General features: G+C 47.2%; 1 protein-coding gene across 1 annotated transcript; it reads right to left on the bottom strand.

Moving 5' to 3' along the window:
• Positions 1–1,105: 1,105 nt before the first annotated feature.
• LOC140389345 (natural cytotoxicity triggering receptor 3-like) lies at positions 1,106–13,505 on the bottom strand. The gene is made up of 4 exons (XM_072473512.1): positions 13,420–13,505; positions 7,501–7,845; positions 4,614–4,726; positions 1,106–1,376 (listed from the first exon to the last, which is right to left on the bottom strand). Exons 1-4 carry the CDS (start codon positions 13,499–13,501, stop codon positions 1,290–1,292), a joined length of 627 nt encoding a protein of 208 aa, XP_072329613.1. The 5' UTR covers positions 13,502–13,505; the 3' UTR covers positions 1,106–1,289.
• Between the last annotated feature and the right edge of the window lie 533 nt (positions 13,506–14,038).

The following is a 14,038-nucleotide window of genomic DNA, read 5'->3' as shown; positions in this document are numbered from 1 at the left end:
ATTTCTGATAAAGAATTGCAATTGTTAGCTCACAAGTGGCTGCACAATGTGTTTGCTGCTCGTTCTTGTTGTTGGCTAGAAATGCCTGGAGGGGGTGTGTTTGTTTGCTGTTGCCTCTTCTGCTTCTGTGACCTGGAGTAAGGAAAAAGAGAATATAGAATGACTGTACTGGGGAAGAGGAAGGGGTGATCTTTCTCTATTCTGGCTCTGCGTTGTTGAAACTTTCCAGTGTGACTTTACATTATTGAGAATCTCCTTATGGGAGCAGATGGAGGGGAACAGAGAGGCGGATTGATCTGAATGCAGCTGCCGCTCCCTGGAGGCTGTGTGATTGTGTCCTGCCATCTCTTTTGCTTCTGTGACCCGGAGCAAGGAAAGTGAGGATGTACGATGACCTGCTACCACCACTGGAGAAGGTGAAGGGGTAGGTGAAGGTGAAAGGGTGCTCTTTCTCTCTTCTGGCATGCTCTGCATCTGTGTGACTTTCCACTGTTGAGAGTCTACTGCTTGGAGCTGTGGAAGAGGGATTAAGAGGCAGAGTGATGCAAGCAAACATCTTGATGAAGGTGTTGAAGAAATGCTTTGCAGATTGCTAGTGGCTTTATTGTACTGCGACTATTTCATGTTTAATGGCTGGAGGCGTGTGTTTGTTTATCACCACCCCTTCTGCTCATTCTCGCTTCTGGCATGCTCTGCATTGGTGTGACTTTCGAGTGTGATTTTCTACTTTTGTGAGTCTACTGCTGGGAACTGCAGGAAGGGGAAAGAGAGGTGGATTGGTCTGACTGAACAACTTGATGAAGATGTTGAAGAAATACTTTTGCAGTGGCTGGTGACTTTATTGTACTGTTGACTGGTTAATGTTTAATGACTGGCGAAGTACGTTCTGTGGTAAAATAGTCTACTCCCCATTTTATCTCTTATGTTAGTTTATTAAGCACATTAGTAGATTTCTCCTCTTAATGCATAGCCCTATATTAACGATGTTACAAATGCGGAAAGATTAAAAAACACAATATAACATTATCTCTTGACGGTGCAGCTACTAACAGAATGTGATGTGAGTAATCAGTCTACATTTAATTTAAATTTCTTCAAACGTCTCAAAGCATGAATCAGAAAATGGTAAATATTCTTCTTTTTAAAAAAGAGGCACGTAAACAAATAAAAAACATTAATCTTTGGGCAAAAAGTGAATTCACGATGGCAGCAATGTTTGTCACGGATTCCATGCTGCGGGTCAGGTTGGGTTGGGAAAATCACTCGTTTAGTCCAAGTGAATTTTCATTTCACGGTTCTTCGTAAATCATCAAACTTCTCTTGCAAACTTTGGAAGGCGTCGATTTCATAATCGGACCTTTATCAGGATTCTTAGGCTGTTGGTATTTAAAATGATAATTAGTGCTGGAAAGTCAAAGATATTTCTCAATCTGTCTCAACGTTGTACGTGCTTATGTTGATATTGACAGAAGAACGCTTAAGGCTTTATCAAAATACTAGCCACTCGCTATTGCAGTGCAGCTGTGAGCTCAAATTCCATCATTGTTCTATTCATTCATCCCTGCTATATGGTGCAGAATGTTGGCGCTACCATATGCATCCTGGCAATGCTTTGGATACCTCCACTAAAATCACCTAAGGCCCATCATGAAAATTCAATGGCAGGACAAAAATCGCAAACAATGCAGTCCACTATCGGGCTGGGCTCAATATATACGAATTAGGAGTTGGCTACTCGTCCCCTCGAGCCTGCTCTCTCATTCATGACTGCTCTGATAGTAACCTCAACCTCACATTCCTTGCAACCTCTGATAACCTTTCACCCTCTCGTTAATCAAGAGCCCATCTATCTCTACCTGAAAAATATTCAAAGACTCTGCTTTTTGAGGATGAGAGTTCCAGAGAATCCAGACCCTCAGAGAGAAAAGGATTCTCCTCATCTCGGTCTCAAATGAACGGTCCCTTATTTTAAACATGTGATGCCCTAGTTCTAGGTTTTCTGACAAGAGGCAATATCCCCTCCACCTCCACTATGGAGCCCACACTCCAGAAAATTCAACTGAAATGGAAAGACCCTGGCGGGATTCTCCGATTGGAGAATCCCCGGAGAGACGCGAGAATCGAGCCCCGCCGCCGGCTTACCGATTCTCCGGCGCCGATTCTCTGGCGCCCGCGGGATCGCCGCTGCACCAGTCGGGGGCTGTTGAAAGCAGCCCCCCCGCCGATTCTCCAGGCCCCGATGGGCCGAGTTTGGCCGAGTCCCGCTAGCGTGTGTTACTCAAGTCCCACACGGCGGGAACTGGAAGGTGTGTCTGCAGGGGCCATTCTGGAGGGGGCACTGGGGGATCCGACCCTGGGGGGGGTGCCTCCACGGTGGCCTGGCCCGTGATCGGGGCGTACCGATCGGCGGGCGGGCTGGTTCCGTGGGGGCCAATGTTCCTCCATGCTGGGCCCCTGCAGGGCTCCGCCATATTGCCCGGAGGCCGGCGCGAAGATGGGAACCCATGTGCATGGCGCGGATCACGCCGGTCGTTTCGCGCATGCGTGGAATCACGCCAGCTGTAGCGCGCATGCACAAACTCCTGCCGGACTTTCCGCACCGGCTGGAGCTGCGGGGACCACTCTTGCACCGACCTAGCCCTATCGGAAGGGGAGCATTCCTGATTATCGGGGACCGTTGACGTCGGAGTGGTTGGATCCGCTTTTCACGTCGGCGTCGGAACTTGGCTGCGGGATTGGAGAATCCCGGCCCCAGTCTCCTACATGGAGTTTCACCTGAGGAAAGAGCTGCGCTCCGAAAGCTAATGATTCAAAACAAATCTGTTGGACTTTAACCTGGTGTTGTAAGACTTCTTTAATGCTATCATTAGCACTCCCTTTGTCTTTTGCTCCATTCCATCTTTCTGATTTAATCTCTCCTGACCTCCAACCTTTCCATGACCTTCTACTCTGCTCCATCTACTCCTCCCTCTTTTCCAACATCATACAGCCCATCACATTTCTGCGTCTACCCGGTTCTGATGAAGAGTCATGTAAAACTCAAAATGACAATTCTGTGTCTCTTCACAGAAGCCATTTTAATGGGATGGGAGTGATCTGTGTTAAGGTCTCAACTATTGTCTGAGTTCGTCAACAGTTTAGATTGTTGGATTAGGGCTAGTGTACTGAGATGGATAGAAAGCTTGTTGGCAGACAGGAAACAAAGAATAGGAATAAACAGGTATTTTTCCAAATGACAGGCATTGGCTCATGGGGTACCACAGGGACTGGTGCTGGGACCCAAGCTATTCACAATATATAATAATGATTTAGCTGAGGAAACTATGTGTAATATCTCCAGATTTGCAGATAATACAAAACTGGGTGGGTGGGTGATGTGGCGAGGGGTTGGGGGGAGGTGATAGTGGGTGAGTTCTGAGGAGGATGCAGAGATTTTTCACTGTGATTTGGACAAGCTGAATGAGTGGCAAATGGAGTGTAATATGGATAAATATGAGGTTGTCCACTTTGGTAGAAAAAACAGGAAGACAGATTATTATTTGAATGGCTATCGATCGAGAGAGGGAAATGTGCAATGAGACCTGGGTGTCCTTGTACAAGTCACTGAAAGTAAGCATGCAGGTGCAGCAGGTGATGAAGAAGGCAAATGTGCTTCATGGCGAGAGGATTCGAGTACAGGAGCAGTGGTGTCTTGCTGCAATTATACAGGGCCTTGGTGAGACCACACCTGAAATATTTCATGCAGTTTTGGTCTCTTTATCTAAGGAAGGATGTTCTTGCTATGGAGGGAGTGCAGCGAAGGTTTACCGGACTGATTCTGGAATGGTGGGACAGAAACGTGAGGAGAGATTGAATCAGTTGGGGTTTTTTCTATATTTTTTTTTAATTCATTTTTTTTCGGGATGTGGGCTTCGCTTGCTAGGCCAGAATTTATTGCCTCTCCCTAATTGCCCTTGAGAAGATGGTGGTGAGCATTCTTCTTGAACCGCTGCCGTCCATGAGGTGTAGGTACATATACTGTGCTATTAGGGAGGGTGTTCCAGGATTTTGACCAAGCAAAAATGAAAGAACGCCCATTTATTTCCAAGCCAGGATGTCGAGTGACTTGGAGAGGAACTTCCAGGTGGTAGTGCTCCCATGTGTCTGCTGCCCTTGTCCTTCTAGATGGTAGTGGTCATGGGTTTGGAAAGTGCTGTCTAAGGTGTCTGCAGTGCATCTGCAGTGAGTTCCTACAGTGCATCTTGTAGATGGTACACACTGCTGCTACTGTACGTCGGTGGTGGAGGGAGTGAATTTTTGTGGCAGGGGCGCCAATCAAGCAGGCTGCTTTGTCCTGGATAGTGTTAAGCTTCTTGAGTGTTGTTGGAGCTGCACTCTTCCAGCCAAGTGGGAAGTGGACCAAAGGTGGGTTTCTGGAGTTAACTTGCAGATTAGCAACAAAATCAGCAAAAAATAACAGGTCCAAGGGCTGAAAACCTCCTCGTGTTCTTTTGTCCCACGGTCAACACTGAACGGACACTATTTTTATCCAATTGTAGAATTTGATACCCCAAAAACAAAATTCACATTTAGCTTTTCTTAAGATATAAGGAGTGAATAAGCGAGCCTCGGACCTTTACCAGACATGCCACAACGCCAAACAGAATGAGGAGGATGGTGAGAATGCATTTCCCAACAAGGACACCGGCGACTGGAGGCGAAAGAAATTCATTCCCACAAATTCGACCTAAAAGGAAAAGTGCAGTGAAGTAGGGGTCGCTGTTGATGAAGGCGAGCAGAACATGCGCACGATTCTGCATGGAAACCTTCAACACATTTCTGTTTAGATACGCTCTCACAATCAAATGCTTGCTTCGAGGAACATGTGGCATTTAATCACCTGTTCTTTTAAATCGTGCGCACACTATTAATAATAGTAAACCACACATTCGGCCATTTATTTTCTGCTCATTAAGATTTGGGATCGTTGGAATGTGATGCCATGTTGTCCCATTCATGGAATCTAACACCTTCAATTCCAAATCAAAAGGAGGATAAAATTGAGGTTCTGTGGCCCTTCTGCCTCGGGTTAATAGGTAGCCTGAAGGTAGCGACCACAGCAAAATTAGACAGCGCACGCCCTGAACTCCTTAAATAAGGATGTCCTTCCCTCCCAACATGCTCAGCATCCCGTCCTAGTTTTATTGATTCTTGTGACTCAAGCCATTCAGCATCCAAATGTTCGGGAGACTGTGGCATTGTGATAATATCACTGGACAAATTTGAATTCGATTAACAAATGGAAAAGCTATTCTCAGTAATGGTGACCATGATTGTTGTAAACCTAGCTGGTGCCCTAATGATTTTTAGGAAAGAAATCTGCTACATTAAGCTGGCCTGACCGACATGCAAAACCAGGAATGCGGATGGTCCTGAAATTGCCTAGCCACTCAGTTCAAGGGCAATTAGGGATGGGCAACATAAACAGGGCCAGTAATGGCCACACCCCGTCAAAGAATAATTAAATAACCAATGGAATTCCATCTGAGCTGACTCGGTGGGGTGGATTAATTCTACTCTTCCGCTGAGTGTTCTTGTGAGGCAATGGGGAGCCCAGAAACTCTGGGTTCCAAGACTTGATGGCCCAGGAAAGCATGTTCAAAGAGTCGTCCAACATCAACCTGCAAACTCCTCCAACGCCGTGTTAACGGCAGACGTGAAGAGAGAGAAAGATCCCTGGTCAGCTGTGGGATGTATATTCATAACTCCAGACTGCAACAAGTTGGCCTCTCTAAGTGAACATACCGCCGCCACCATTGCACGAAGCAAGATTTAACTGAGTTGGGAATCAAGCCACATTTCAAAGCCACACTCCCCCCTAACCCCGTTACCAAGCAACCTGCTGAAATCAACTCCATGTCCCTGGAGGTGGAAGGGAAGATTTTACTAACTATCCCAGGCTCTTATCATCAATCTTACTGTGTCAAAGGCATTTTAATTGCTTGTCATGCTTTGCAATGAACTCTGCGTTATTTTTTAATCTTTCATCTTTTCTGTTTGCCATTAAGAAGTAAGAAAATGAGGTTCAATTGCAAAGTTAAATTTAAATCTGAAAAAATAGCAGTTTTGAGTGAATGAATTCTTACCTAGCTTGTTCAGTTCAAGTTAAACAATTTTTTACAAAACATCATAGAGTAATAGATATTTACAGTTCAGTGGGAGGCTATTCAGCCCATTGTGTGTGTGCCAGCCAGCAAGTAGTTATCCAGGATAATCCCACTTTCCGGCTTGTGATGCTTGGTCTGATAAGACACTACAAGCACATGTCAATGTACTTTCTAAATGTATATTTTGGCACGGGAGGTGGTCATTCGGTCCATTGGGTCCATGCTGCTTCCCGATAGAGCAATGCAGACAGCCCTGTTCTATCACTGTGGCCCTGCAAATTCATTTCTTTCAAGTCCATACCCAATTTCCATTTGATATCATTCATCGTCCCTGCTTCCATCAACCCCATGGGCAGCAGGTTCCAAACCATCACTACTCTCCATGTTTGAGCTCTACCGACCATTCAGGCAAAAAAGTTGCAGATTCCCCCTCATCCTTGGGGTGAAAAACATCCCCCCTAATCGCCCCTAAATCTCCTGTCTCTTAAACAAAATTAATGCCCCACATTTTACACCATTCAACTCAGGGGATAGGCCTTCCCAATCACTCTATCTGAATCCCCCCTAAATCACAAACTTCAAGAGTTCCCCCCTCAATGTCTTCTGGCTTAAAGAGAACAAACAGTCTAGGCCTTTATTGTTAACTCTTCCTTTATTGTTAACATTCTAAATATAGTCCACAGAGGGCATAAGGAGGCCATTTGGCCCATCGCGCCTCTACAGACCCTCCGAACGAGCACTCTACCCAAGTCCACTCCCCCATCACAATCCAACCTAACCTGCACAATTAAAGCATAGACAATCCACCCAGCCTGCACATCTTTGGACTGCGGGAGGAAAGGCGGAACACTCGGAGGAAACCTACGCAGATACAGATAGAATGTATAAATCCCACACCTAAGACTGGAATTGAAACTGGGTCCCTGTCGCTGTGAGTCAGCAGTGCTACCCAGTGTGCCACCGTACCGGCCCAATGGTCAATCAGTCCAGGCAATGTCTGCATAAATCTGCTCTTATACCATCTCCAGAGCAATCTCATCTTTCCTCCAATGTGGTGACCTAAACTGCATGTAATGCTCCAACTGTGACCTAACTAGTGCTTTCTGCACTTTTAGCATAACAACCCATCTGTTATATTCTACCCCTCAGCTAATAAAGACCAGTGTCCCTCTGCCTTCCTGACCATCTTACGTGCTTCTCCAGCTACTTTCATGGGTCTGAATTCATGAACATCCAACATCCTCTACATGGCTCAGTATTTCCCTTATTGTGTGTTCCCCTTCCCATTCAGACACCTAACCAATTCAGGAATAAGTGTTTGTTTTGGAATCGCTTCAGTCCCTTTGCTGCTTACGTTGTACTTTGAGTTTGGTACCATTGCCCACGCTGAGTTCCCCAGTCATTGCTTTGACTGTGCAGAAATAAGTGGCAGAATCATCCTGCCTGAGGTCGGAGATTTTGATGAAAATTCTCCTTTCAGCGAAGTGATGGGATTTCGACCTCTCCATTCGGCCCATGAGCTGCAGGTCCTCCTCCAACTCCGTCGCGTTTTCCTTCAAAGCACCGCGTGACCAGGAGACTTGTCCGACAGGAACCGGCAGCAACCCACTTCCATAGGTACAGTTCATAGTCACCGAGTCTCCTTCGGTTGCGTCTACCGACTGAGGGGACTGCAGGACCGTAACTCGTGATTCACTGGCTGAGAGAACAAAAACAAATAATCGAAATGATAGAAGCTTTAAAGGGCGATTTGAGCATCAACCCACAAAAGCTGACATGACCGGCATTACAGTGGTTATACTGCTGGCTCAGTCCCCACACACTTACCTGGGGAAGACCCTGGCCAACTGATAATATCGCTGGACTGATAACCCAGAGACTCGGGCCCACGGTTTACGAAATTGGGTTCAGTACAGTGGTAGATGGATTTTAGTTAATAAATCTGGAATCTAAAAGTAGGATTGGAACATTGTTGGAGGCCAGTCCGCCCTGAGAACCTGCTGCACCATTCAATATAATCATCGCTGATCCTCTATCTCAATGCCATATCCCTGTGCTTTTCCCATAGCCGCAACACCTTTAGTGCCTAGAAATCTATTTATTTCCTTTTTAAATATATTCTGTGAACTGGCCTCAACAGGCTTCTGTGGTCATGAATTCGACAGGTTCTCCACCATCTGAGTAAACACGTTTCTCCTCATCTCAGCCCTATATGCTGAGACTGTGACCCCCGCATCCAGTCTGTCCAACACTGTCAGAATTTTGTATGCTTCAACTAGATGCCCTCTCATTCTTCTCAATTCCAGTGAATAGAGGCCTAGTTGACCCATTCACTCCTCATCCAATAATCCTGCCATCGCAGAAATTGGCCTGGTGAATATTGATTGCACCTCCTCCATGGCAAGTGCATTTTTTCTTCGATAAGGAGGCAAAAGCTGCATACAACACTTCAGATGTGGTCTCAACAAAGGCCCTGTACAGCTGGAGTATGACATCTTTATTTGTATACTCAAGTTATCTTGCAATGGAGACCAACATGCCATTTGCCTTCTGAACTGCTTACTGCCACCTGCACGCTTGCTTTCAGTGACTGGTGTACAAGGACACATAAATCTCATTGTACATTAAAATTTCCCAATCTATCACTACTTAAAATAATATTCTGCCATTCTGTTTCTCTGCCCGAAGTGGATAACTTCGCATGAATCCATGCTATATTGCATCTGCCCTGTATTTACACACTCACTCAACTTGTCTAAATCACCTTGAAGCTTTCTAATATTCTCCTTACTACTCACATCCTCACCAAGGTTTGTATCATCAGCAAACCTGGTTGCCTCATGCAACTCATTGATGTATATTGCGATTAGCTGGGTCACAAGCATTGATTCCTGTTTTTATTTCAGATTTGCAGTATTTTTCTTTTAGTTCGGCCATCAAACCTGCATTACTTCTCCCTGTGCCCTCCACCAAAAAAGAATCACCTGACACTTCTCTGTATTAAATTTCAACTGTTACTTGTCTGCCCATTTTGCCATTTCTTTAAGTCCTGTTGCAGTAATTTTAAACAACTCGTTTAAAATCGTTAAACTTTACTCTGTATTCTAATATCCAAGACTTTGTAGATAGGCCAAAAATCCCATTTGATATTTATCACACTGATGAATTGATTCAAATGGTTTTGGTTCATATTTCCAATATTACCAGGCTCATTTTGTATGGAATAATGCTTTTCGCAATAGTGGCTGTGCATGGGCGCAGCTTGAGTAATTCCACTGTAGGGAACAGGGGACAAAAACATGAAGCTGCTTTTAAAGAACAGGGGCGAAATTCTCCCCCAACGGCGGGATGCCCGCCGACTCGCGCCAAAGCCGGCGCCAATCAGACGGGCATCGCGCCGGCAAAAAGGTGCGGAAGTCTCCGCATCTTTGGCGGCCTAGCCCCAACATTGAGGGGCTAGGCCGACGCCGGAGAGATTTCCGCCCCGCCAGCTGGCGGAAATGGCGTTTGTTGCCCCGCCAGCTGGCGCGGAAATGCGGCGCATGCGCGGGAGCATCAGCGGCCGCTGTCAGTTTCCCAGCGCATGCGCGGGAGCGTCAGCGGCCGCTGTTTGTTTCCCACGCATGCGCAGTCGGGAGAGTCTCTTCCGCCTCCGCCATGGTGGAGGCCGTAGCGGAGGCGGAAGGGAAAGAGTGCCCCCACGGCACAGGCCCGCCCGCGGATCGGTGGGCCAGATCGCCCCGCGTACCCCCCCCCCCAGGACCCCGGAGCCCGCCCACGCCGCCTGGTCCCGCCGGTAAATACCAGGTTTGATTTACGTCGGCGGGACAGGCAATTCCTGGGCGGGACTTCGGCCCATCCGGGCCGGAGAATCCAGCGGGGGGTCCCGCCAACCGGCGCGGCCCGATTCCCGCCCCTGCCCAATCTCCGGGAGCGGAGACTTCGGCGGGGGCGGGATTCACGGCGGCCAACGGCCATTCTCCGACCCGGCGGGGGGTCGGAGAATGACGCCCCAGGTTCACAAATCCAGTACGAAACCATAAAAACTAACCTCCATCGTGTTTCTCCTTCACATTTATTCAGAATCCAATGAATTAAGAGTTGTGAAAATGGAGCCTGGACTTCCGGTGGTGGCCATGGAGTCAGTGGACACACACAGGTGGTCCTGCCTGAAGGTATTGGTTTTGGCACCTTTTACACAAACTTTGGAGAATTTTGGCGGAAACTTTGGAAAGAGAGTGGAGGGGGATAAGTTTTCCCCTAGATGGGTGTCTACGGGTTACCAAATGAAGCAGTTGATGAGCTTTGTTAAGGCCGAGTTTCAGCCGCGGCGTAAGGAAATGCAGAGGAACTGTTCAAAGGCGATTGAGGGGGCAGCAACACCTCTTTGCAGGGCTTTGGAACGGGTGGAGAAGAGCTTCGAGGTGCAGGGGGTGATGATCCAGGATGTGGAGAAGGTGATGTTGGACCAGAGTGATCAGGTTTTGTCGTTGGAGGTGGAGTTGACAATCCTCGCGGACATGTGTAAGACGCTGCAAGCAAAGGTGGAGGACCAGGAAAATAGTTCCAGGCGACAATGTAGGTGATAGTGTCCATGGATGCGGGGAAGGAAGACCTTTGACCAGGTAGTGTGGAGGTGTCTAAGATTCTGGAGAGGTTTGGGTTTGGGCCGAGGTTTGTGGCGTGGGTCCGGTTGTTGTGTCTGCCCCCCATGGCAAGTGTGCGGAACAAATGAGATGAACTCGGGGTATTTTGGGTTCTATAGTGGGATGAGACAGGGGTGCCATTGTTGCTGCTGTTGCTTGCATTGAGCCGTTGGTGATGGCACTTAGGGCCTCAGTTGAGTGTCGGGGAATTGTGAGGGGGGCGGGGGGGGAGCAGGGAGTATCAGGTGTCGTTGTACGCCGATAACCTGTTGTTTGTTGCACCTGATGGAAAATATAGGCAGAATCATGGGCCTTCTGGGGAGGTTTTCTTTTTGGGGTTGTAAATTGAATGTCGGGAAAATTGAGGTGTTTCTGGTGAATGCTGTGGGGGGGGGGGCAATCTGGGGGCTCTGCTATTTGAGGTGGTGAGGAAGTGGTTTCAATATCTGGGGATCCAGGTAATGCATGAGTGGGCCACGATGCCAAGGTGGAAACTGACAAGGTTGTTGGAGGAGATCAAGGGGGACCTTAAGAATTGGGATACGCTGCATCTGACATTGGCGGGGATGGTGCAGGTGGTGGAGATGAACATGCTACCAAGATTCCTGTTTGTATTTCAGTTCCTCCTGATTTTTCTCCCCAAGGCCTTATTTCGGAAGGTGGATGTACTAATCCCGGAATTTCTGTGGGCAAAGTAAGATGCCGAAGGTGAACAGAGCTTTGTTGTAAAGGCAGAGGCGGGAAAGGGGGTTGGTGCTCCCGCTCTTGTTGCATTATTATTGGGCGCTGAATGTGGCGAAGGTGAGACGATGGTGGAGGTGGAGAGGGAGAATGGGTCAGACTAGTGGAGGTTGTCTTGTAAGGGTATGGGCAAGCAGGCTCTGGTGAGGGCGCTGTCGTCTCTCGCTCTGAGAAAGTACACAGGAAGTCTGGTGGTGGAGTCACTTATAAAAATCTGGACCAAGCTAAGGCGGCACTTTAAACTTGGTTACATGTTGGTGTTGACGCCATTGTGCGGGAACCATTGGTTCACACCGGGGGAATATGGATGCGATGTATAGGTGTTGGAGGGAGGAGGATTAGTGCAGGTCAGGGACATGTTTGCGGAGGGGCGGTTCGCTGGGCTGGAGGAGCTGCGGGAGAGGTTTAAGTTACCAAGGGGGAGTGAGTTTAGATACTGGCAGGTGCAGGACTTTGCATAAGGAGCTACCTTCGTTCCCTCAGATACCGGAGTATACGCTTCTGAAGAAAATGCTGCTCCCGGTTGAGGTGGGGGATGGCAGCAATGGGGATATATATGGGTGGCTGGGAGAGCAGGACAATTATCAATGAAAAGGACCAAGCGGAAGTGGGAGGGGAAGTTGCGGAGGCAGATGGTATGGGGATTTTGGTGTGAGGTAATGCGGCGAGTGAACTCAACCTCATCTTGTGCAAGAATGAGTTTGATACTATTTAAGGTGGTGCACAGGGTCCACTTGGGTTTGGATGAGCGTGTTTTTCTGGGGGCTGCAGCCGGGTGTGAGAAGTGTGGGAGGGGGCTGGCGAATCATGCTCTTATGTTCTGGAGGTGTGAGGAATTGGAGAACTTTTGGGAGGCGGAGTTTGGAGCCCTATCGAGGATTGTAAGGGTTGAGGTGAAGCTGGACCTTATGGTGGTGATCTTTGGGGTGTTGGAGGTGTCTCCCCTTGTTGCATTATAAATGTGGAAATCCCTCCCTACATCAAATGGACTGCAGCCTCACCACCGCCTTCTTAAACATAGTTTAAGATGGAGCAGCATTGCTGCTGCACAGCGCCAAGGACCTGGGATCAATTCCGGCCCTGGGTGATGGTCTATATGGAATTTGCACTTTCTCCCCATGTCTGCATGAATTTCCTCCTGGTTTCCTCGCACAGACCAAAGATGTGCAGGCTCGGTGGATTCCCATTCTAGATTGTCACTTAGTATCCAGGGATGTGTCGGTTAGGTGAGGTTAGGAAGATAGGGCGGGGGAGTGGGCCTAGATAGGGCACTCTTTCAGAGGGTCACTGTAGACTCAATGGGCCGAATGGCCTCTTTCTGTACTGTTCTCATTCTTGATAAGGAGGGATTGTATGGATTTGTAAGGATCAAAAAAGTCAGCAGCCCTCACATTCCTGGAACGAATAAAAACCATGAATATCTACATCAATACATGTGTTACATAATGTAACAATATCTCACTTGAAGTCTTTATATTAACCTTCATGAATGCAAAACTTCCAACTCAATGGACTATTTTGTGAACGGTGTTTAGATATCAATAGGTTGGTGCATTTATTGTTCCTCCTGTCTGAAAACTGTTTAAAACTGATCCTATGGATCACATTATTTCCACGTTGTAGTCGGTAAAGAAAAGGGCACGATAATTAATACCTACACATGGAATACACAAATTAAATAATGACCAAGCTAATAAATGAGCATAGTTTTCTCACTCGCTTGTCTATTTACATGTGTTGTTGAATCTGGCTGAGGTTCCGATATCGCGTGGACCTCTGAACCAACAGCTTTTATAAGTGCAAGAGCACACTAACAATAATTCTGCAAGAGATAACAAACGAATGAGATAATTACGGAGCAGTAATATTGAAGCAAATGAACTTACCACAGATGAGAACCAGCAGCATTAAATGGATGCTGATGATTTTATTGTGTGTAGACATGTTTCTGCTCCCAAACGGGATCATGAAGACGACAGGACACACTGCAGCGACTTGACCAGACTTGTAGGACACATGAGCCAAGAATGAAGGGGTTACTTTACGCAAGAAGTTAAACTCATGTTAATCAACCACAAAGCCTCTCGATGTTGCATTGAATTGTAAAGATTAGATGACAACTAGAGGCATAAAAAGTAGATTAAAGACAATGAAGGGTCACTTATCTGTGAAGATGGCTTTTAATGACTACTCTCCATCTGCCTTCAACAAAGAGGGGATTGTTGCAGACATTTGGGTCAAGGGACAGGAACGCAAAATATTGGGCGGCATAAACATTGCTCTGGGGTGGAGGGAGAGCAATTGGGATGTCTTTTGGTACTTAATATTTTTTGAAAGTGGATACATCGCCAGACCCAGCTGAAACCTCTCCCCAGCTGTTGAAGAATGAGAGGAGATGGTGGAAGCTCTGGGTGTAATTTTCCCATCCTCTCTGACAGCAGGTGTGGTTTCCGAGGACTGGAGGACTGCTAACATCTGGCCATTGGTTAAAAAGGGAAGAAAGGG

Source organism: Scyliorhinus torazame, chromosome 14, assembly GCF_047496885.1.
Source record: "Scyliorhinus torazame isolate Kashiwa2021f chromosome 14, sScyTor2.1, whole genome shotgun sequence".
Classification (NCBI taxonomy): domain Eukaryota; kingdom Metazoa; phylum Chordata; class Chondrichthyes; order Carcharhiniformes; family Scyliorhinidae; genus Scyliorhinus; species Scyliorhinus torazame.
This window is presented reverse-complemented; position numbering and strand designations above follow the sequence as displayed.